Source organism: Hippopotamus amphibius, chromosome 5 (genome assembly GCF_030028045.1).
Source record: "Hippopotamus amphibius kiboko isolate mHipAmp2 chromosome 5, mHipAmp2.hap2, whole genome shotgun sequence".
NCBI classification, from domain to species: Eukaryota; Metazoa; Chordata; class Mammalia; order Artiodactyla; family Hippopotamidae; genus Hippopotamus; species Hippopotamus amphibius.
Window position 1 is genome coordinate 85,198,135 of NC_080190.1, and position 24,363 is coordinate 85,222,497.

The 24,363-nt window shown below is 36.9% G+C and overlaps 1 protein-coding gene across 1 annotated transcript in view; it reads left to right on the forward strand.

Annotated features, from left to right (window-relative positions):
- Positions 1-24,363, forward strand: part of RYR2 (ryanodine receptor 2) — a 549,009-nt gene that overhangs the window by 57,722 nt on the left and 466,924 nt on the right. The window contains exon 6 of the mRNA XM_057736978.1: positions 17,648-17,752. Within this exon, the coding sequence (XP_057592961.1) occupies positions 17,648-17,752 (105 nt within the window). The remainder of the gene's footprint in view (positions 1-17,647; positions 17,753-24,363) is intronic.

Genomic DNA, 24,363 nt, shown 5'->3' on the forward strand with positions numbered 1-24,363 from the left:
TGGGCCATCAGGAGATGCTTCATGGATGTGGTTGTATTTGAGCTTGAAGTTGAAGGTTAAGTAGAAATCAGACAAAGGCCAAAGATGGGAAAATGAAATGTGTTCTTGAAAAGTAGAGAATTATCTAATTTAGTCTATTGTAGGAAGCATTTAGTGTAGGCTGGAAAACTAGGTTGGGTCCAGACAAAATAAGAATACCAGATGGGGGAGCTTGGTCTTAATTTATTAGGCAGTGGGATTCTCCCTCCAGCTTTATTGAGGTTGTAATTGGAAAACAAACATTGTATGTATTTAAGATGTAAACTGTGATGTTTAATATATGTATACATTGTGGAATGATTACTACAATCAAGCCAATTAACATATCTATCACTTCACATGTTACAATTGCTTTTATGTGGTAAGAGCACTTAAGATCAGCTCTCTTCACAAATTTCAAGTATGCAGTGCAGTATTATGAACTATTACTACCATGCTGTACATTAGATCTGCAGAGTTATTCATTTTGCATAACTGAAACTTGCTACTCCTTGATTTACATCTATTTCCCCCAGCCCCCAACCCCTAGCAACAACCATTCTCTCTGCTTCTATGAGTTTGACTATTTTTGATTCCACATATATGTGAGATCATGAAGTATTTGTCTTTCTGGGTCCAACTTATTTCCTTAGCACAATGCCAGGTTTGTCAGTGTTGTCACAAATGTCATAATTTCCTTCTTTTTTAAAAAGGCTAAATAATATTCCATTCTATATATTTACCACATTTTCTTTTTAAAATAAGCAGGAAATGGTAGGATTTACATTTGCCATTTTATGTTTTATATTCCTCCTTTTTTGTTGTTGTTCTGTTTTTCTATTTCCTTATTTTGTGTAAAATGGTTACTGTGCCATTTTGAAGCCTCTTTTAAAAAAAAAACTGTGTATCTTTTCAGTATGTTCTTAGTAGTTACTCTAGGGATCATAGTATGCATTATTTTATTTTATTTTAACTCATCGTAATTTCACAGTCTACTTCAGATTAGTACTAATTTAATTCCAGCAAAATATAGAAACTTTACTCCACATAGTTTCATTTTCTTTGTACTGTTTTTATTTTATATATGTATATTTATTATATATGTATATCTATGATATGTTGTGTATATATATCTGTATATATATATATGTGGTATCTATATTATATATAAACATGCACATATATAGTGCATCCCATCACGTAATTACCATTCTTTTTTAATAGTGAGAACATTTAAGATCTACCCTCTTAGTAACTTTGAGGTGTATAATACGGTATTATTAACTGTAATTGCTGTGCTGTAGACTGATCCTCAGAATTTACTCATATTAAAATGGAAGTCTATATTCGTTGACCAATATCTCCCCTTTCCTCTACCCCTCGGCCCCTGGTAACCATCATTCTAGCCTCTGTTTCTGATGTTGGGTTTTTTGGATTCCATATCATATAGCATTTGTCTTTCTCTGTCTGATGTCCCATTTAGCATAAGAACCTCAAACTCTATCCATGTTGTTGCAAGTGGCAGTATTTCCTTCTTTCTCGTGGCTGAATAATTCTCCATGGTTTGTGTGTGTATAAATATGTACACATATATTTATATACGTATATTTCACAGCTTTTTCCACTTATCATTTATTCATTGACGGACACTTAGATTATTCCCTTATCTTGGCTATTTTGAGAGGTGCTGCAGTGAATATGGGAGTGCAGATATCTCCTTGAGAACATTTGGATCTATATCGAGAAGTGGAATTACTGGATCATATGGTAGATTTATTTTTAATTTTTCTTTATACTGTTTTCCATAGTGGCTGCACCAATTTAAGTTCCTACCAGCAGTGTTAAAGGGTTCTCTTTTCTCCATGTCCTTGCAAGTATTTGTTATTTCTTGTCTTTTTGATAATAGCCATTAGTGATGATTAGTGATGTAGGACAATTTTCTTGTACCTGTTGGCCATTTGTATGTTTTCTTTGCGAAAATGTCTGTTCACTTCCTCTGCTCATTTTTAAATCAAATTGTTTGCTATTGAGTTACATACATTCTTTATACATTTTGGATATTAATCACTTGTCAGAGATATGATTTGCCTTTTCATTTTATTGATGGTTTTATTTACTGTGTAGAAGCTTTTTACTGTGATGCAATCCCACTTCTTTATTTTAACTTTTGTTGCCTTTGCTTCTGGTGTCAAATTAAAAAAAATATTGCCAAGACTAATGTCAAGGAGCTTACCCCCTATGTTTTCTTCTAGCCATATTATGATTTCAGGTCTTACCTTCAAGTCTTTAAACCATCTTGAGCTGATTTTTGTGTGTGGTGTGCAAGATAGTGGTTCAGTTTCATTCTTTTATTTTTAGTCATCCAGTCTTCCCCAGCACCGTTTATTGAAGAGATTATCCTTTCCCTATTGTATATTCTTGGCTTCATTGCTGTAGATGAATTGACTGTGTATGCATGGATTTACTTCTGTAATGTTCAATTAGTCTGTGTGTCTTTTTTATGCCCATACCATACTGTTTTGATTACTCTAGTTTTGTAATGCACTTTGAAATCAGAATGCATGATGCCTCCAGCTTTCTTCTTTCTCAAGATAACTTTGGCTATTTGGGATCTTTTATGGTTCTATACAGATTTTAGGATTTTTTGTTCTATTTGTGTAAAAAATGGAATTGGAATTTTAATAGTGATTGCATTGAACCTATAGATCACTTCAGGTAATGTAGATATTTTTTACAATATACTTCTTCCAGTCTTTGAGCACAGAATACCTTTCCATTTATTTGTGTCTTCTTCAGTTTTGTTTAATAATGTTGTATAGTTTTCAGTGTACAGATCTTTCACCTTCTTGGTTAAATTTATCCTTAAGTATTTTATTCTTTTTGCTGCAGTTGTAAACTGGGATTTTTTTCTCTTTTTATTTCTCTCTGATAGTTTGTTGTTAGTCTGTAGAAACAAAACTGATTTTTATATATTGAAATTGTATCCTGCAACTTTACTGTATTTGTTTACTAGTTCTAACAGGTTTTTGGTGGAGTCCTTAGGATTTTTGATGTCTAATATCAGGTTATCTGCAAATAGAGAGAATTTTACTTCTTGCTTTCCCATTTGGATGCCTTTTATTTCTTTTTCTTGACTCATTGCTCCAGTTGGACTTCCCCTCCTATGAAGAATAAAAGTTGTGACAGTGGGCATTCTTGTAAGACAACTGTGGTAGCAATAAATTCTCCATCCTTGTTTATCCTGGAATGTCATTATTTTAATTCATGTTTGAAAAATAGTTCAGCTCTATGTTGAATTTTTGCCTGAAAGTTTTTGTCTTTCACCTCTTTGAATAAGTTGTCAACTCCTTTCTGTTCTCTCTTGAGTCAGGTAAGTCATCAGTTAATCATATTGTAAATTTCTGTCTTGCTGCTTTAAATATTTTCTCTTTTTTTTGTCTTTGACTCAGTGGTTTGAGTATGATGTGGCTAGATGTGAATCTCTTTGTGTTTATCTTACTTGGGTATTTTTATGCTCCCTGGATATTTAATGTTTTTCTTTAAATTTCAGAAGTTTTGGCCATTATTTCTTAAAACATATTTTCTCTTCTTTTCTTTCTCTCCTGTTCTTCTGGGACTCCCATTTCATGTATATTGATATTATTTCATAGGTTTTTGAGGCTGATTTAATTTTTTTTCCTGTTTTGTTTTCCTTTTTGTATTTCTCATTGAATAATTTCTATTAAATGATATTTAAGTTCACTGATTCTTTCTCCTTTTATTTTAAATATTCTCTTGGGCCCCCTCATATATTTATTTATTTTAGTTATTATACTCAAATCCAGAATTTCCATTTGGTTCTTTTTTGTAATTCGCATATCTTTATTAAGCATTTCTATTCACTGATTTGTTATTTTCATACGTTTCTTTATTCCTTTAAACTTGTTTTTCCTTTAGTTCTTTAAATATATTTGTATGTTTAAAGTTTTCTTTGAAGCCTCTATCTGCTAATTCCAACATCTGGGGACATTCACTGACAGTTTCTTAACTGTTTTTTCTCTCAGTATAGGTTACAATTTCCTGGGGTTTTTTGTTGTTGTTTTTGTTTTTTGCCTGTGCCATTTTTGTTGCTGTTGTTGTAAAAACTAGACTGTTTGGATTATGTATTGTAGGAACTCTAAATTCTGGTATTTCTACACTGAAAGTGTCCGTGTTTTGTTTGTTTGTTTGTTTAGTTACTTGCCTGGGCTAAAGCTGTGAGATGTCTCCCCTATGATGTGTTGTCATTGATGTAACTGCTCCATTTTTTTTCATTCTCTTTTTTTTTTTTAGCCTGGCTTCCTAAAGGTTACTCTGTTTCTGCGTAGCTTAGAGTTAAGGCAATGATTGTAAAGAGGTTGCCCTCAGGTACTTCAAGCAGTAAGGCTTCTGTTCTCTGATTACGGACCTGTGTATGAGTAGAGAAGCACACGAGAAGTTAAGATTATCTAAAATCTGTTCCAGATTTGCTTTCTGCAGAGTTCTTTGTGTCTTTCTTATATACATGCTACTTCAGAGTTAACCAGAAGTGTGTGAATAGTTTGGAACTACTCTGCATGCTTCAACTACAGTCAGGAATATACTGAGTCAGGCTAGAAGAACTGTTGAGTTTCCCTGCAAAGTGTCACTTTCCGTACAATTCATTGCGCGTGGCACCTGCTCCAAATCAAGTGAGTCCCCTTTCGTAAGGTGGCACAGCTTCTGGTCCTGACAGCCTAGCCCATACCACGTTCCTGCAGGACCTCCACATCAGCTGAACTGAGGGAGGGAGCTGGAGCAGCCTTTGGAAATAGCACCACAGACTCTTACTGTTTTTACCTGAAGTTCAGCAGTTTTCAGGCATAAAAGCTCATCATATGTTTTATGCCTTTGGTTAAGTCCTACATCTCTGAAAGTTTATTCTTGTCCATTTTATCCAGCTTGCTTTTTTAGGGAGAGAATGTGCCACCTTCCTCACTCAGCCCTAGGGGGACGTCCCTACAATTTCTTTAAGAAATGTAGTTCATAAGTCTTTTTATCTTTCCTGAATTGATCCTTGAACATAAACAGTGTCACACTGTGGCTTTAATACATTATGTACAGAGCTACTAGAGTTTTCTTCCTTAAAATATCCTTTGTGTTATTTCTTTGCATTACCAATAGCCCCCTTCTGAACTAAACTGCGTGTTAGATGAGATGGGATTTTTGGTCACCCGAACTGTATTTGTATTCTGTCATCTTAAGCTCTGTGTTTATAGATTATATGGATTTATAGGACTCTAGGGTATGTCCAGATCCCCTAACATTATTTCAGGGTTAAGTCTCACAAATACAGTTTTAGTTTCAGTTCTACATAACATACCGGAAGTATCTCTCCTGACTTAATTTTCTTATTCTGCTATATACCTCTCTCGTTAAGAGGCTTCAGCCAGAAAATATCATATCTTCCATTGCCATGAAGACTCTTATATCTTCAGATAACAAAGGAAAGATCCCTTTATCCAAATATACCCACAAAGCATCATCTTGGAAGGATCACTGTTTTAATGCCTTATTATACTTTTTCTTTTGTTGGTACATTCCTGGAGGGCCTCATACCAGGTTATGAACCTATGAGATGTCCCCCAAGCCAAAGTCATAGAGGGATATTCGTGGCTCTGATTCTATGTGTGAGTTCTTTTAAAGCATGTACACTGTCACATTGAAGTTTAATTTATCAATAACACCATTACCACAAATATACAGGAAAATAAACAAGAACAACCCCAGCTGTTAATCTGTCTAATATTACCTTGAGGCGGACAATATGATCTATGGGTTTTAGGCTAAGCAGATATGCCTCTTAATAGTTTCTGGCTTAGATCAAGTCATTGAATTTTCTAACTCACCATTTACTCATTTCTGAAGTGAAGATAATAATACCTCTCTTAAAGAGTTGTGATGTGAATTAGGACCTAGCATACAGAGGACACTTTAAAAGTCATATAGCCATTATTATTTACACAATTGGGCCTACACAGTTATTTCTTACATTCTTGAAATTGTGTAGAAATTCCATGCGAGCAAAATTCTAGTAAGAATTCCAAGGTGTTGACTGTCTCCATCTGAGTCTACTTGGAGTTTCAATTTTGAGGTTGCAAGTGATATTACTGAGTTGATTCCAGCCTAATTTGTTCAGACTGATGCTGAGTAATTAATTTAGCTCTTGCCATTTTAAATTAATTTAGATGAAATTATCCAGCAGAATGAGATACCTGCAAAGAGTGAGATGGCAGTATGGTTATGCCTGAATAAATCTGCACTGTGTTACATTGTTAATTACATTTGACGACATCATCTTACTGCCTGTATAACTTGATGTAGAAGCCATACTTCTCGTTTTCATTTTTTTCTCCTCCTTTTGACTTTTTGCAGTGCTGTAGGTGAGTCAGAACCTGTTGATTTGCCCTTATCCACAAGTTTGTGTGAGTCGTTCCCCTTTATTTAAGCAGGTTATGAGACAAGACAGTATGGCTGTTGTGACAAAGGTCATTTCTCAGATGATTAGGTTGACCTGGTTACAGTAAAAATTATTTTTTTCTCAGATACTTTTAGGCAGTGAACTTATGTATACTCTTTTTTTTTTTTACATCTTTATTGGAGTATAATTGCTTTTCAATGTTGTGTTAGTTTCTGCTGTACAACAGAGTAAAACAGCTATATGTACACATAGATCCCCATATCCCCTCCCTTTTGAGCCTCCCTCCCACCCTCCCTATCCCACCCCTCCAGGTCATCACAAAGCACCAAGCTGATCTCCCTGTGCTATGCAGCAGCTTCCCACTAGCCATCTGCTTTACATTTGGTAGTGTATATATGTCAATGCTACTCACTCACTTCGTCCCAGCCTCCCCTTCCCCTCCTGTGTCCTCAAGTCTATTCTCTACATCTGCATGTCTGTTCCTGCCCTGCCACTAGTTTCATCAGTACCATTTTTCATGCAGCTCAATATCAAAAAAGCAAACAACCCAATCAAAAAATGGGTGGAAGACCTAAATAGACATTTCTCCAAAGAAGACATACAGATTGCTGACAAACACGTGAAAAGATGCTCAACATCACTAATCATTAGAGAAATGCAAATCAAAATCACAGTGAGGTGTCACCTCACACTGGTCAGAATGGCCATTATCAAAAAATCTAGAAACAATAAATGCTGGAGAGGTGTGGAAAAAAGGGAACCCTCCTGCACTATTGGTGGTAACGTAAATTGATAAAGGCACTATGGAGAACAGTATGGAGATTACTTAAAAGAGTAAAAATGGAACTACCATATGACCCAGCAATCCCACTACTGGGCATATACCTGGAGAAAACCATAATCCAAAAAGAAACATGTACCACAATGTTCATTGCAGCACTATTTATAATAGCCAAGACATGGACTCAACCTAAATGCCCATCAACAGATGAATAGATAAAGAAGAGGTGGTACATATATACAATGGAATATTACTCAGCCATAAAAAGGAATGAAACTGAGTTATTTGCAGTGAGGTGGATGGACCCAGAGTCTGTCATACAGAGTGAAGTAAGCCAGAAAGAGAAAAACACTGTATGCTAATGCATATTTATGAACAGATTCTACCTAAATCTCCTTTTCACAGAACTACCCGAAGACAACTCTGTGGATCATTGGAAGTTTTCACTGGGGGATCCATCAAGTTTGATCACTGTCTGTGGTTCACTGGGATCTTGCAGGAAGCAAGGCTGAGATGACACAGACTCTGGCATCTGACAAATACTTGGGCCAGACATTATTTTTGCTGTAATTATTTTTGTGCACTCGAGATCATGACAGTCCCAGTTGCTTACAACGTAGGTAATGAGAATGTATGTATTGTGCAAATTCTTTGTTTTTAGTATTTTATTTATTTATTTGGCTGTGCCGGGTCTTTCTTGTGGCACACGGGATCTTTGTTGCCTGTGTGCAGGATCTTTTAGCTGCGGCACGCAGTATCTCTTTTTCTTTTTCTTTTTTTTTTTTAGTTGTGGCATGCAGGCTCTTAATTGTGGCATGTGGGATCTAGTTCTCAGACCAGGGATCAAACCCAGGGTCCCTGCACTGAGAGCGTGGAGTCTTAAACACTGGACCACTAGGGAAGTCCCTATTTTGCTAATTCTTTTTTTTTTTTAAGAATTTTTATTGAGATACAGTTGACATACAATAAACTGCATATATTTAAAGTGTACAGTTTGATATTTTTTTTATTAGTAATGTATATATGGCAATCCCAATCTCCGAATTCACTCCCCCCAACCCTATTTTGCTAATTCTTAAAAACAGACTCAAGTAGAGTGAAGGTTTCCTCCAGAATAATTTGTGGGTACTTGAACTTTAGCAGTGGTTCCAATACTTCCACTGATTTATTTGTTCTTGTGGTTTGTTCATCCATTTATTCAGATGTTTACTCAGCTCTAAACTCTGAATTTAGTGGTAAAGCACCATAGCTTTTTATTTATTTATTTATTTATTTAATTGGCTTTGTTGGGTCTTTGTTGCTGTGCGCGGGCTTTCTTTAGTTGCGGTGAGTGGGGACTACTCTTCATTGTGGTGTGCGGGCTCCTCATTGCCGTGGCTTCTCTTGTTGTGGAGCACGGGCTCTAGGTGCATGGGCTTCAGTAGTTGCAGCACATGGGCTCGATAGTTGTAGTGCACAGGCTTAGATGCTCTGCGGCATGTGGGATTTTCCTGGAGCAGGGATCGAACCCATGTCCCCTGCATTGGCAGGTGGATTCTTAACCACTGCGCCACCTAGGAAGCCCCACCATAGCTTTTTTTAACAGCAGATTTCTCAATTTGAGCCCAGCTTCCTGGAACATCATTGTGATACATGACTAGAAATTATGTGCTTTACATGCAGTTAGGTAAGTGGGCCATTACCTAGAGGGTGGAGAGTTGATTTGTTAAGCTTTTATTGAGATTGTGACAGACAGGTAGGTTTAACTTAGCAGTGTTCAAAAACAGGAGGCTGTATCCAATGAATCATTAGTAGCAGGTATTTTTAACATACCTGAATATCATCTTGAGGCTGAATTCAGAAGTCTTTCCTCTGGTTTCCCTTTGAGTGTCTTGCTTTCAAAATACCACATATGTGTGTTCTCACCAACAATGGTTCCCACTTAAGATACGGTTGAGTAGAATTGACCTAATACAATATTCCTGTTATGATATTAGGAGAGAGATCATGCAGGACGGAATGTCAAACTAGTATACCTCCAGATTTGCACTGACACATTTGAGTCTGCTGAATGTTAAAATAATTAGAAAAATAAGACAGATTGGCATATCTACTTTATATGATGTTTAAAGAAGACTGTATTACAAAAGATGTATGCCAAGGAGAAAAAATGAACACTGAGCAAATCATATGAACCCCTATTTATTCACTAGGGATTTTCATAATTAGTTGCTAAATTGGTAGAGCTGTGGCTCTTTGTAGTGGTGATGTGCTGCTAATTACCACTTGTTTAACCTGCTATAAGACCTATGTTGCTGGGAATGCCAAGTGGAATGACTTGACTTTTTCTGAAGAGATTTAAAGGCTTCTGAGACCTGGAGAAACCCAGACATGTTGGTTTCATCTGTTACAATCACATTTAACTTGTCTTTCAAAGAGCCGTTATCTGAAAGAAGAAAGAATTCATCCTGTGATTGACACAGGACACATATTTCCTTCTGTAAGGACATCTTCTGTTAATCTTTGGTGCAAAGAGGATGAAGAAAAAAAAGAATATGATAAGAAAAACTACCCAGAACTATGGACTCTCACAGAAAAGTGAAAGTCTGGTAATAACCACATTTGTGGGCTGGGGAAATGTTATGATTGGAATTTTGAAGACATATAAAGAGGGAAAAGTGAACTAAGATTTTCCTTATATTCAGCTTGATATTTCTTTTCTACAGTATTTCATGTAAGTCAGTGGGATACAGCATCATAATTATTTTGGAATTGTAGGACATTTTAAAGGATATTGTGCCCCATATGGCAGCTGTAATTTTGCCTGGTTCATGTCTTCATTTGGCAACTTAAACAACAATAACAACTTTATTTTTTGGAGAAGTTTGATATCTCCATAATTCGTGGACAAGTTGACCCTCAGTGGTTCTGGTGTCTCGCCAAAGGCCACGCAACAGATGGGTGGCTGCGAAAAAACAAACCTGCATCAACTTCAGACCATCTGTTCCACTCCAAAGAATACTGTCTTCACATTTCTTGGTAGAAGACCAGCTTTGCTCTTAATTTATATCTCTGTGATTCTGAGCTTTCAATGTGAGAGATTTTTTTTAATTAAGCAGAGAAAATTATATTTTCTCAGCAATTTCTAGTTTGTGATGCCTTGCTTTCCTTATTTGAACTTCAGAAATATTCTTTGAACTATGATAAGTATATTGCCACTTAACAGATGTGAAAGCTCAGACTGATTTACCTAGGATCCCTTGGCTGACTTTGCATTGACTCGGAATCCCATGTCCTTTGATACAGTGACCTGCCCATTTTCTTATGCTGTCAAACTATCAAGATTTAATACCTGATTATTTTCTTTTTTTTTAAATACTATTTATTTATTTATTTATTTATTTTGGGCTGCATTGGGTCTTTGTTGCTGCATGCGGGCTTTCTCTAGTTACGGTGAGCAGGGGCTACTCTTTGTTGTGATGCGTGGGCTTCTCAGTGCGGTGATTCTCTTGCTGTGCAGCACAGGCTCTAGGCGTGCAGGCTTCAGTAGTTGTGGCACTTGGGCTCAGTAGTTGTGGCTTGTGGGCTCTAGAGCTCAGGCTTAGTAATTGTGGCTTACGGGCTTAGTTGCCCCGCAGCATGTGGGATCCTCCCAGACCAGGGATCAAACCCGTGTTCCCTGCATTGGCAGGTGGATTCTTAACTACTGCACCCCCAGGGAAGTGCCAATACCTCATTAATTTTCAAAATACGTTTTGAGATGTCTCTGTGTTGCTCTGAAGGTTATTTGGTGCACAGTTAAAAGGCAGTGTAAAAAAGGTAAATTAACTTGTCTTCATATTAGAAACCTAACATTACTGAAACAAAAACTAAAGTAGAGATCTGCCTTTAGGGCTGTAACTACTGTGTCCCTATATACACATGTGCTAAATTTTCCAGAAATAGGTGAAATCGTAGTTTGAGGTCAACTCATCAAACATTGAGCGCTTTCTTTTGTAAGTCATCGTTTTAGGCTGGTTGTGGGAAGGGTGAGGGTCCAAGTCGAATAACAATGTTGCTTGGTATTAAACTTGAACAAAACTTCAGGAGGAATATGGTTTGTCTAGATTTTTTAGCAGTCATGAAGAATGAAGTAGATAGAGATCTATTAACAGACAATGATGTTCAATACATATTAGTAAATTAAAATATGTAAATTGTATGAAGCGAGCCTATTAATGGGAAAAGGAAATCTGTATACTTCTGTGTGAGCAGACATGTGTATATAAGTGCACAGAAAAAGGCCTGGAAAGATGCATATCTGAAAGCTTATCCAAATCCCATGTGGTTATGCCTGGGAGGCCGAGGAGGGGAGAGTATGTCTAATTAAATTCGAAAAGAGAGAACTTTTAAAAATTTTCAGAATTGTTTGAATTTTCACCAAGGAAAATGTTTTTATATGTGATTTTAATTGTGTGTGATTTAAAAATATGAAATGGTTTTCCACTGGTGGAGACCTGGAGATGGGCATTTCATACGGAGGGAGAAAATATATGAGCAAAAGCATCAAGATCTTAAAATGGAGTGGTTTGTTAGTGTGCAACTTTTATACAGTGATAACAAGAGAGGTGGTCCGCTGTGGCTTATGTAGTCCCAAATCATTGGTTACAGTTCAGTTAAGGCAATGATGTTTCAATAGGTTTGTAACTGAGTTAGGCAGCTAGATCTGTGGATGCCAAATGGTTTTGGATACCTCAGTTGGAAGCCTAATTGATTTCATATGGACTCCCCAGTGCCAAGAAAGCCAGATGCTGTGCTGTGGTTGTTCTTGGGAATTTTTACCCCTGTAAGATCAGGTAATGTCTGTCAGGCAGAGGAGAACGGGGACCAGTTTGTACTTTAAAAAGAATAAAAGGCACACAGCCATGCTGCTTGCTTAAGATTTGTTACCTCTGCCAAAGTACACCTATCCTGATCAAATTGGTGTTGTCTCCATATGAAAAGCGTTATGAAGCGCCTGCCTGCCCACTTTGGGTTCTGGGCAGCCTAGGTAGACATTTAGACAGACCAAAGTACTTTCTCTGGTTTAATTTTGTGTGAAAAATAAATATAATGTGTAAGAGGCAGAGGAGTACAGGCTGAGTGGTAGTTCTTTGTTTCATGTTCCAATATGGTCTATTTTGAAGCACCTATAATGTAAAAGCATATATTACATAAGGTTTCTTTTATGATGGGAGCACACTCATTGTAAGGGCACATAAATTCTTTCAAATTGAAGTTCTAAAAATTAACTTTCTCCATAATTATATTTGAGTTAAAATAAAACACTAAGGAAAAGGTGGTAACTTGCAAATGTTTGTGAGTTGAAGTTCCCACTACAGATGTATAGACTGTTATACTTTATCTCTTGTGCCTGGTGTTAGGAGTCTTTTTTTTTCTTTTTTAATTTATTTTTGGCTGTGTTGGGTCTTCATTGCTGCGTGCGAGCTTTCTCTAGTTGCAGCGAGTGGGGGCTTCTCTTGTTGCAGAGCATGGGCTCTAAGCGTGTGGGCTTCAGTAGTTGTGGCACCCGGGCTCAGTAGTTGTGGCTCGAGGGCTTAGCTGCTCCATGGCATGCGGGATCTTCCTGGACCAGGGATCAAACCCGAGTCCTCTGCGTTGACAGGTGGATTCTTAACCACTGCACCACCAGGGAAGTCCCAGGAGTCATTTTGATTTGGGACCATTTAGTTGGCCTTTAATTAATGAATGAGACCCTTTGTTTTCCACTGACAACTTTATTTTGGGGAAGTGGCAAAAAAGTCTTAACATAAATGCTGCAGTATGGTTTAACCCTAAAAATTTCAGGGTTATTTGAAGAAGTATACATCTAAATGAAGAAACACTTTTAGTAGTTTACTTTAAAAGTGACAAGTAGTTACTTATGAGAAGTAACAAGTTTCAGTAATGATTCTGTTGCTTAGAACAAGGAGACTTTTTCTTTAGGGCAAAAGAAACATAACAGTGCAAAGCTCTGATTTGTATTGTTTCAAGTTTTACTGAAAGGAAAGGGGTAAACTTTTTTTTCTTCCCCTCAGTGTTTCTATTGCATTTATGTGTGTTTTGTTGAGGGGCGGAGGCAAAGAGAGAGAGTGATAAAGATATGTCTGAAAAACAATGGGCAGAGTCTCTGCGGGAGTTTCTTTTTCTGACTGTCTGTTCACTTACTCGTGTTAACTCCCACTATCTGTAAAAGGCATGTCACTCCCTGAAAAAATGAAATTTATTTGGCAGGAGAAATTCATTTCAAATCCACATGGTTTTCAATGATCTTTAAAATAAATATAAGATATTCCAGGGATTCATACTTTAACATTTTGATTAAAGTGAAGCAGGAAACAATTTAAATGTACCCATTATGTAAACTTTTCAGTATTATCAGAAAGTACCTTTTGTTGAAAATGCTACAACGTTTTAGATGTTATGAACAAGTGCATAGTTAATGCTTTGTGTTTTCAGACACTATTTCTCTAAAATAGAATCGATTTAAGAACAAGTTTTAAGAAATGGGTGGTCCTTTGTAAATGCCACAAATGGAGAAAAGTGAAAATATGCAAAACTAACTAATGACAAGAACTCATTTTGAGTTCTTATTATGGTCTTGGCGATGTGGTAAGCTCTTTACTTATGTTCTCTCATTTATTTTTTCACAGCAACCTTATGAGGATGGTATAATATTTCATTTTTTAGGGAAGGAAATTGAAGATTAGAAAAGTTACTAGTTCATTAAGTGGTGAAGCCAGGATTCTTGCTTAGGTGATCTGTTTATATAATCCAATCTCTTAACTATTCTAATATGCTGATTCTAAAGCAACTTATGAATACTGGTCCAAAATCAGTTCAGAGTTATGTTGGTGATGCTCTTACAGATTCCTGAGAGCTAATTGTTACATATTTAGGAATTTTGTGAGCTGATTTGTAAATTTTGATACTTTGAAATCAGCCATCATTAGAATATTTACAGCACAGAAATGGGCAAATCAAGGCTTTGTTGTTGTTGTTGCTGTTGTTGGTTTTTTTGTTTGTTTTTGAGAAATTGGTTCCCCAGCATATCATTTCTTAATATAATTCTCTACCAGTGCTGTTTGTCAGAGTGTAGTTTCCAAACTCTCACAGTTTCAATGGATATGAATGGAATAAACACTTACCTTAATCAATGTTTTCCCATTTGCATTTGTCTTAGTGTGACAAATTGTTATTAATATAGTTAGAACTGAGAATATTAAATTTAAAATAACTTATACTGAATTTTATAGTATAAGAGAATCCTAGCTTACGGTCTTTTATCTGAGGATTTTGGAAAGAAAGCCCTTGTCTAGAGCTGACTGCTGTCAATGGAGATAATCAATAAACAATCTATAATAGGAATAGAAAATAGTTTCATTTGAGCCAAACTGAGGGTTGTAGCCTGGGAGACATAGATTCAGTAAACACTTGGAATGTGTTCTGCTAGACTACAAAATGGGGGAGGCTTATATAGGCAAAACCCACAAAATTACGTAAGTTGTTTGCCAGTTATGGAGCTGGAAGGAAGTAAGGGTGCTTGTTAAGCCAGGATTGGTTAAGGTCTGAAATGGTTGCACAGTTACAAGAGGAGACCTTGAGACCATAGGGTGCAGCTGGGAGCTACTAGCAGACCTTGTTTTGACCCTGACTGGTGGCATCCCTGAGTCTGATATAGTTGAGAAAATTCAAGTTCTCAGTAGTACAGGAATGTGTCTGAAACCACATCCACAATGGCTACCTGGTCCGTTTTGAATGCCTGAACCGCAGTTTTATATCTTGTCCGAACAAAGGACAAACATTAAACATGACAGGGGTGCATCCCTTCAGAGTTTCAAAAGAGAAAGTTTAGCACATATGCAGCAAGTCAGCATGACCTTGATGTCTAGGCAGGGAACTGCATCTTTGAAGGAGGACTAGCATTGACGTTGTGGGAAGTGGGGGCTTTATCCCTATCTTCACAATGGACATTCTAAACAGTCTGGTAAGTGCATCTTTAAGAAATGGTCAAAGCAGATATACAATGTGTGTTTGATAGACAGGCCATTCCAGTTGGCATAAAGTTCAAGCCAAGTCATGTGCAGGCTAGAATGACTTCCCCACACCTCAATGTGTGAAAATTTCTTCCATTATTGCAGAGTATAAAAGCAGTAGCTGCACCCAGATTTGAGAGATTCCTTTGACTACTACCTGAGATAGTTTAAGGAGGAATGGAAAGAAATTGGGCTGGGGACCACAAAAGCCCCTGATAGGAGGATAGAGGAATTCAAAAAAGGAAAATTCATTAAAAAAAATAAAGCAAAACAAAACATGGATGCCAGGAGGGTTTGTGGGATATGAGTAAGCCTAATGATTATGTGCTTCTTTTATCCATAAAATAATTTTAACCTTGATTTTGGAACCCTGGTACTTAATCTTTCCTTGAAGCCATAAAGCATCATTCTCTGCTGACGAGGAACTTCTTATTGGTAGTGGCTCAATTTAATAAGTACTTAGTCTGTAAATTGTAATTTTGACGCATCAGGTTATAATTTATCCTCCTAATGTTCTTTTTAAGAAGACATATTCTTGCTTGCCTTCTGTGTAATGTATTTATAATGTTCTTCTGTTCTGAAAATGCTCCTTTGAACATCTTCCTGTACCCAGCTGGGTTGCCTACTGGGTCCCGCTTATCTAAAGCAAAAGCATGCATGCATGATAATGTATTTGTTCCTGATTGGGGTAGTTTTCTCTCTCACTTGACATTCAGTTCTCACCCTATTTCCTTCGCCTCCTTGGTAGTTACTTTTGGGGATTTTCAGAACTTATGGGGTTATTACTTGGAGTGGAAGTTTATGGAGGGAAATAGAAAAAGGAATGAGTGAGAAAATAAAGCAATAAAGACACACCGAATAGGAATCAAATTATGGCAACCAAAGTTAGAGGCCAGATATGACACCCAGCTTGAGTAATACAAGGTAATTGTTAGCCTTGTGGATAAGGACAAGCCTGTGTAAATGAATATTTTATACCAATTCAATTTCATATTTGCTTAACTTCACTATTAATTTGAGTAAAGTATTTTTCTGTCCTTTTAATTTTTTATCAGCGAACTCCTTGGTAGGTTAGAAACGAATGCTCGAGAGTCAGAGAAATCTGGCTTTTTAGTCCCAGCTTGAAAATTTAGTAATTGTGATTTTGGAAAAGTAACCTAACTTCTCTATTTTCTTGGATACACATTACAATACTAGTAATAATCCTTACCATGGACGACCGCATGAGTTATTGATGAAGCTCTGAGTGCAGTGCTTAATCAGAGTAGGCACTCAATGAATGGTAGCCATAGTTATCCGTAAATTAAAACATGGATTAAATGTGAGTGGTATAGACAATGTATTTGGATGATTTGGGAGCTCGTATTAGAGAATTGATGAGTACTCTTTCTTCTTTCTGTGAAAGAAACTGAAGTATAATAAGGTAAATTGGGTCTGGATGCTTCATGGTGATGATGGTGGTAATGATGGTGATGGTGGTGATGGTGGTGGTGATGGTGGTGGTGGTGATGTTGATGGTGGTGATGATGATGGTGGTGGTGATGATGGTGGTGGTGGTGGTGATGGTGGTGATGGTGATGGGGATGGTGGTGATGGTGATGGTGGTGGTGATGGTGGTGATGATGATGGTGGTAATGATGATGGTGGTGGTGGTGGTGGTGGTGATAGTGGTGGTGATGATGGTGATGATGGTGGTGTTGGTGATGATGGTGGTGATGATGGTGGAGATGATGATGATGGTGGTGATGGTGATGGTGGTGGTGATGATGGTGATGATGATGATTGTGATGATGGTGGTGTTGGTGATGATGGTGGTGATGATGATGGTGGAGATGATGATGGTGGTGATGGTGGTGGTGGTGATGATGATGGTGGTGGTGATGGTGATGATGATGGTGGTGATGATTGTGATGATGGTGGTGATGGTGGTATGGTGGTAGTGATGATGGTGGTGATGATGGTGGTAATGGTGGTGATGGTGGTAATGATGGTGATGGTGGTGGTGGTGATGGTGATGGTGGTGATGATGGTAGTGGTGATAGTGGTGGTGGTGATGATGGTGGTGATAATGATGGTGATGGTGGTGATGGTGATGATGATGGTGGTAATGATGGTGATGGTGGTGATGATGGTGGTGTTGGTGATGGTGATGATGGTGGTGGTGATGGTGGTGGTGGTTTTGATGGTGGTGATGGTGGTGATGATGATGATGATGGTGGTGATGGTGGTGATGGTGATGATGATTGTGGTGATGATGGTGGTGATGATGGTGGTGATGATGGTGGTGATGGTGGTATGGTGGTAGTGATGATGGTGGTTATGATGAGGATGATGACAGCTTTCCCTCTTTCTGCACAGAATGTCCCCCCAGACCTCTCCATCTGCACCTTTGTGTTGGAACAGTCCCTCTCCGTCCGGGCCCTGCAAGAGATGCTGGCTAACACTGTGGAGAAGTCAGAAGGGGCAAGTACTTAATTTATGTAGATTTGCAGTACTTTAACGAACTTACCTACTATATGAATGATTTCTTTCACAGATTTTGGAGATTTTCTTTTGACTGAAATAAGTCAATGCCTTTTATTTGTGATTTTCTTAAGTTTGATCTGTTGATGTCTTAACTTAAAAAGAAATCCATCCTCAGGGTGATCTGTGTCCTCGAGCCTCATGCTTATGTCAGTGGTTACAACAGAATCTTTTCTTTGAGCATTTGTGTGTTTTCTTATGTCTTTGGAGCTGTTGTGGTGGTGCTTTCAATTAATTGCTTTATGCATGGCCGTCATTAATCTTTATTTCGTTCTCAAATGCCTCTAACCATGTGACTATGTTCTAAGCTTCTTTATTGCAAGTAAAATTTCATGGCACTCTTACATATTTGAAGTAACGAAATGATGCTGTTACAGCTTTTGTCAGTTGTAATTTTGCAAATAGCTAATCATTTTCTTCTGAAGATTGAAATTTTTATTCTGTCTCCTAATGGAAACATTTTTCTTTGAAAGCTTATTTGGTGATTTAAATTATTTTCCATTCTAGGCTGTGAGTGATTTCTGGGCTACTACTCATTCTTAGCCAATTCATTAAATTTTAGAATTAAGCAAGAGGATGAATGGTCACATTTTCCCCCTGTTTGTTTGCTTGTTGCTATAATTACTGCAGTGTATGGTTTAAGAAGTCGTACAAATTTTTATTTGCCATTTGTGGTCCACGTGTTGCTGTTTTTGTTGTTAATCATTGCTCTGGTTTGGATAAGTAAAGAGATTAAAAAGTGATAATATATAGTTTAACAGAAAAAGAGTGATCACTTCTGATGTAATGTATTTTCATTAGCCTTGTAGTTTTTAAAATTTTAGTGGCACACAGCTTAGGACTTTAATCGGTTTGTGCATTAACTTGAAATTAATTTAAAATTTTAATACTGTACCACATATGTATGTATGTGTGGAGGAGAAGAGTACATTTGTAATTATGGAGGAGAAACTTTAGTGATTTTTATTTGATATTAGACTAACAGCTTATTTTTTAAAAGATCCGAACATGTGTATTTTAATTTCTCATGTTCAGTTTTGGTTACAACAGTTGGAAATTATGATATTAAACTACATAAAGTTTGAAAATTTTTTTCCTATTTTTTAACACAATGCTTTTGGAGTAGGTTTCAATTATAGAGGAATAAAACATTTCTCAATTTAACTAGTTTCCTTTCTACCTAGAATAACCCCTCCTGATTTTTAAACATCACCGAGGCATATCAACTTTGAAATTCAAATCTGTCTTTCCAAAGGAAAATCCTTGTTCTTTTGCATGAGCATCTAGAAAATGTGTATTGTCATTTCACTTATCTTTGTAGATACCAACTTATGATTAAATTGCCATAAATTTAATTTGCATATTGCTAAGCTGCTTTTTCTAAATTTAAACTTTTGAAAAGATGTTTTACCTCCCCAGAATCGTGGCATTGGGTTAGGCAAGCTCTCAACTTTCTATGTATGTAGGAAGTGTTAAAAATACTACTTTTGGACTTATGTTTTGAAGATACTTATTAGTTAGAATTTCTGCCCACCCCCGATATTTATTTAGCTGAATTTTATTGAGTTGTACTCCATCTAGAAAGCTTCTATCAGCGATAAAGCGGTAATTTATGTCACATGTGGAACACCATTTATAAAGCCCAGTGTAGCTACCATAAGACATTAATTAGAAAAGAAAAATTGAGAAAAACCTGCTACAGGAAAGAAACAAATTTCATTGAGCTGAACCTCACTTTCAGACTAGTAACTTTTAGGAAGAAACCACTGTCAAATAGCTCCAGAAGATACTGTATTTGGGGGATAGAAAGATTCTCTCTTAGACTGCAGAAGTGTTTTAATTATACCTGGGATTGATATTCAAAATCTTTTGTAACTGGTTTGGCCCAGGCATCAATTACTCAGAGTGGACCTCAATCAAAATGCTTGAGTCAATGTCCTGGAGAGATGTGGGGGGAGGTCTGAGCAGTTTGGGGGTATCCTGGAGGAGTCATGGGCTGGTTGTAGTTAGGGAACTAGAGACTTGGGGCTGAGGTTATTTACTTTAACAACATCTTCATCATAATTGTGATGAATTTTGTTTCTAATTTAACAACCATCTTCATCACAGTTTCTCATTTTAACAACCATCTTCATCATAATTGTGCACATCAGCTAAAGAGCACGTCTGAGTACTGTGATCAGTGGATGCTACTGGCACTTGGGGGAGTCAGTCTTTGGACTCCATAGGTGTCCATATCCTCCTCACTAGCACCTTATATGTCTCCTTTGAATTCATTATGGGAATCTGTGGCAGATATCAATATTTTTGCCAAGCAAATTGTCATCTGTAGCAGTAAATTATATGCAGTAGATTTGCTTAAAGAAAGATCCACTTTGACTTGGATGAAGTGTGTCAGGAAGGTGATGCTAATTTTTGTGAAATCATTTCTTTCCCTACAAATTAGCAGTGTATCAGAAAGAACCTTGTGTGTTACCTGATTCCCCCACTCTCTCATGCTCAACTTTCTCTAAGAAGCCTTGGTGTTTTTTTTTTTTTTTTTAGGTAATTCTTCTTAAATTCTTTATGTAATTCCATACACTTAATACTGATACCATTTAATGTCCAAAATGCTGTCATACACACAGTAGCAATACAAACACAGCTGTTGATGGTAAGGAAAAAAAATTCTTATCTGGAACCATGACTTTGCCTTTTATGGTTAAGTACCATTTTGCTTAAGTACCATTCTTGGGTCCCACGGAATAAATGCATGGTTTTATTAAAGCTGCAGGAAATTTAGCAGGAAATCCCCAACACCATTTGTGCCAAACAAATCATGAAGATTATTGGTAGCAAAAGGAGATGTGCGAGATGAAACAGGAAAAATATTACCTAATTTAAGAAGTTGTGATTGCACAGAATTGCTTATCATGGCTATTAGTAAAATAACTAATATATAAGTGGCACAAGAAGCATTCTGAAAGGTTTTATGGTAAGGGATTTTTAAAAATAGCACACTTTTTTTAAATTTTATTAAACAGGTAAGACAGATCTAGATCTGATGTATATAATTCCATTAAGACAGATCTAGATCTGCTGTATATATAATTCCATTAAACATTATTTAGCTTTTATTCTTATTCAGAGCATATCAGTCGTAAATAGGCCAGGACCTAGTTAGCTTTATCTGGATGGCTGCTCACAGAGCCTTTAAAATTCCTGAGGGTGGAGACAGTACACATAAAACAAGGGAAACATGACTGTGGGAGCATTGCCCATCCCTTTGGCCGAATTTTGTCTGAGCCTCTGTATATGCACATCTTTGCTTGTGTTAATTTTTATCTTCTCCCCCTGGGTTTTATGTGATTCTGGATAAATTGTCTGCTTCTGAATCCACTTCTGTCTATCTCCTCTCACTCTTCAGAATTTTTTTTTTTTTTTTGCACACTGGCGATATAGCATAGGCTTAAGCAGGGTTTCATAGAATTTGAGAACAGTTTTAAGAATACCAGCTGTACCACGTATTCACTCTGTGGCTTTGGGGAAGGTCAGTCTTTATCATCAGGCTTGGTGATTATTAAATGATGAGGTATGTGGAATATTTAGCATACATTTAACAGGGGATATCTTTATTGTTTTACTCACTCTTTGTCTCACACCTGTGCACTCTCTTGGTTGGACTGCTGCTAATCCCTGACTGCCTTTTCCTTGGCCTTGACAGTTTCCTGCTCTTTGACCTTGACTGGTCCAAGAACCCCGTCCCCCCCAATATCCCAGCCAGTTGGTTCTGGGATGTAGTCCTGACAGGTCACTGATGGCACAGTTACAGTCAGTGATAGTAAAATACAGCCAGCGATAGTATTTGCTTATTTCTCTGTGTATTCTAGTTAAGAAAGTTTAATAGCTTAGGTGATCCTATGCTTTTGGCTATTTGTTTCATTATACCTTAATTCAGAAACATTTCTGATGAACACTTTCTCCATTCAATTTTATTCTTGTAATGCCTAGTTTAATTTAAGGATTCCATTTCATAGAAGCACAGATGTGAAGTGAGAATTGAGACAGTATAGTGGAAAGAGCTTTGGTTTTACAGTCTGTAAAATTCATTAACTCTTATTTTTCAAATATTATATTTAGTAGTTGTCATTTTTTGCCAAGGCATTACTTTTATTTAACACTGTGAGTATGTTAAGTGGCTTATTATTTTTATGGTTGCAGAAATCGGTCCATCGAGAAACCAAGCACCACACTCGCAGGGTTGGAGAACTCAGGTGTATTAAGCCGGCGGCCCCAGACGAGCTAACGCTCCAAAGTTCTGGGCCCCGAGCTCAGGGCAAGCTTTATTTTTATAGTGCACATGTTTATAGAGCATGGAAGTTTCCAAACAGAATCTTACAAGAGCAGGTGCAGAACATTCCATTTTTTAGCAAAACATCTTCAAGTTACATTCGATTGTTAGGTCATCCTGTTTTTCTGAGCGCAGCAAGCATATTTCACAAAAGCAAAACAAGCATGGAGTTATTTTTAGCTGAGTGTAAGTTTCTAACTTTCCTCTCCATTATTACTATTTAAGAGAGTATATACAAAGGTATCATTGACTGTCCTTTCTGTCTTTTGGTTTAGCTGTTTCTGGGAGAATGGTAGGACCCTCTCCCTTTTGACTTTGGCTTGTAGCGACTTGACTGTTGGTGCCTTGTTGTTAGACAATTAGTAGCCTGAACCAAGAAACAAAAAGCAAAGTTAAACCAATATTTGCCCCTTATATCCCGCTTTTAGTGGGGAAGGAGGTTGAAATTTGTAATTTCGTTGATTCTGACCAGTAATATTCATTCAATTTATGTCATTTATTTCCCTCATTATTATAGGTAATTGATAGCTTTCTCTAATTTCAGTTACAAATGATGCTTTAAGTATCTATAAAATTTGCAATGTAATATTATAAATATTACTTGTTATGAATAAGCCAGTTAGTCGTAATCATTCATTTATGTATTGCAAATTTGAGCATTTATAAGGTATACTTTAGAAGGCTCTGTGGATAGAAAGATGAATAATAAGTGATTTCTGTCATCGGTGGATTCACAGTCTAATGCAGGAATAGAAGGACAGTTACAGTGCAGTGTGGTGAGTGTTAGCATAGATGCAGTGTTTAACACAAGGAAGGGTCCGGGTTTGTGGAACCCGGCATTCCTTTGAGTGTTCTTTGGACTTGCTACATCATTTCTAAGACAAGTAGAAATAATATTAAAACTATTAATATAAAAATCACTTAAAATTTTTCTCCAAGGAACAATTTGATCTTATCAGATGATCCTTTAGAATTCTGTTAGAAGCGGGTACTTGCCAGGGGGATTGTGCATAAATGTCCAGAGATATTCCTAACACGATTTTTATGTTTCCATTTACGGAAGTGGTTTCTTAGTGTATATGAAATCCTAAGAGTGTTTCCTATTTCTAAATTATATCCCGTCTGGTAATTAAAGTTATAAAATACCACTGTGACTTAATCATCAATAGAGAGATAACATCGGACTCAGACGTGTTCAGTTTTTATGAAAAATGAGGTTATAGAATATGGAGTATTGTTAATACAGTTGTACCATTCTTCTAATTAAACCTCTGCTTTTTTAAAGCATGTACTCTGAGAGTATTCAAAAATGCATCAAGAAGTAATCAGCTAAATTTACTGGTAAATGAGGTGTTTTTTAAAAACACATTTTTAAAACATTGAAGCACCATAAATGGGTTTTTAAAAAGTAGATTTATCAAACATTGAAGTACTGGGACTTCCCTGCTGGCCCAGTGGTAAAGAATCTGCCTTCCAACGCAGGGGATGTGGGTTTGATCCCTTGTCATGGCATGTGGAACTAATATCCCACATGCCACCGGGCAACTAATCCCACATGCCACAACTGCTGAGCTCATGTGCCTCAATGAGAGAGCCTGCTTGCTGCAAACTACAGAGCCCATGTACCCTGGGGCCTGCACGCTACAACTGGAGAGAAAAACCCGCACACCACAACAAAGAGACCACGCGCTACAAGGAAATATCCTGCATGCCCCAATGAAGATCCTGCATGCCACAACAAAGACCCAACGCAGCCATAAAAATAAAAAATAAATAAATAAATAAATAAAATGAATAAATCTATAAAAATTTGAAGTACAATTTCAGGCAAGTAATTGCATTTGAGATCATTTTATATAAATGCAAGAGCAGAAGTTCAAGTTCAGTAAGTTGTGTGCTATATTCCATAGTGGTTAAGCATATAGATTCTAGCACAAACGCTTTGAATTAAATTCTTGGTAATGTTGGGAAGCTGCTTAATCTTTCTGTACCTCAGTTTTCTCATCTGTAAAGTGGGGGAAATAATAGTGTCCCCTTCATAGTGTTATTGTGAGAATCTAATAAGTCAATATAGCTAAAGTATATAGAACATTCATGGCACACAGGAAGCATTATAGCTAGACTGTTATCTTCTTATTGTGTTTGATTTGGGAATGCAAATCTTTTCTCCAGACTAAATATTTGGTTCAAATATTAAAAACATATTTGGTCCAAGTATTGA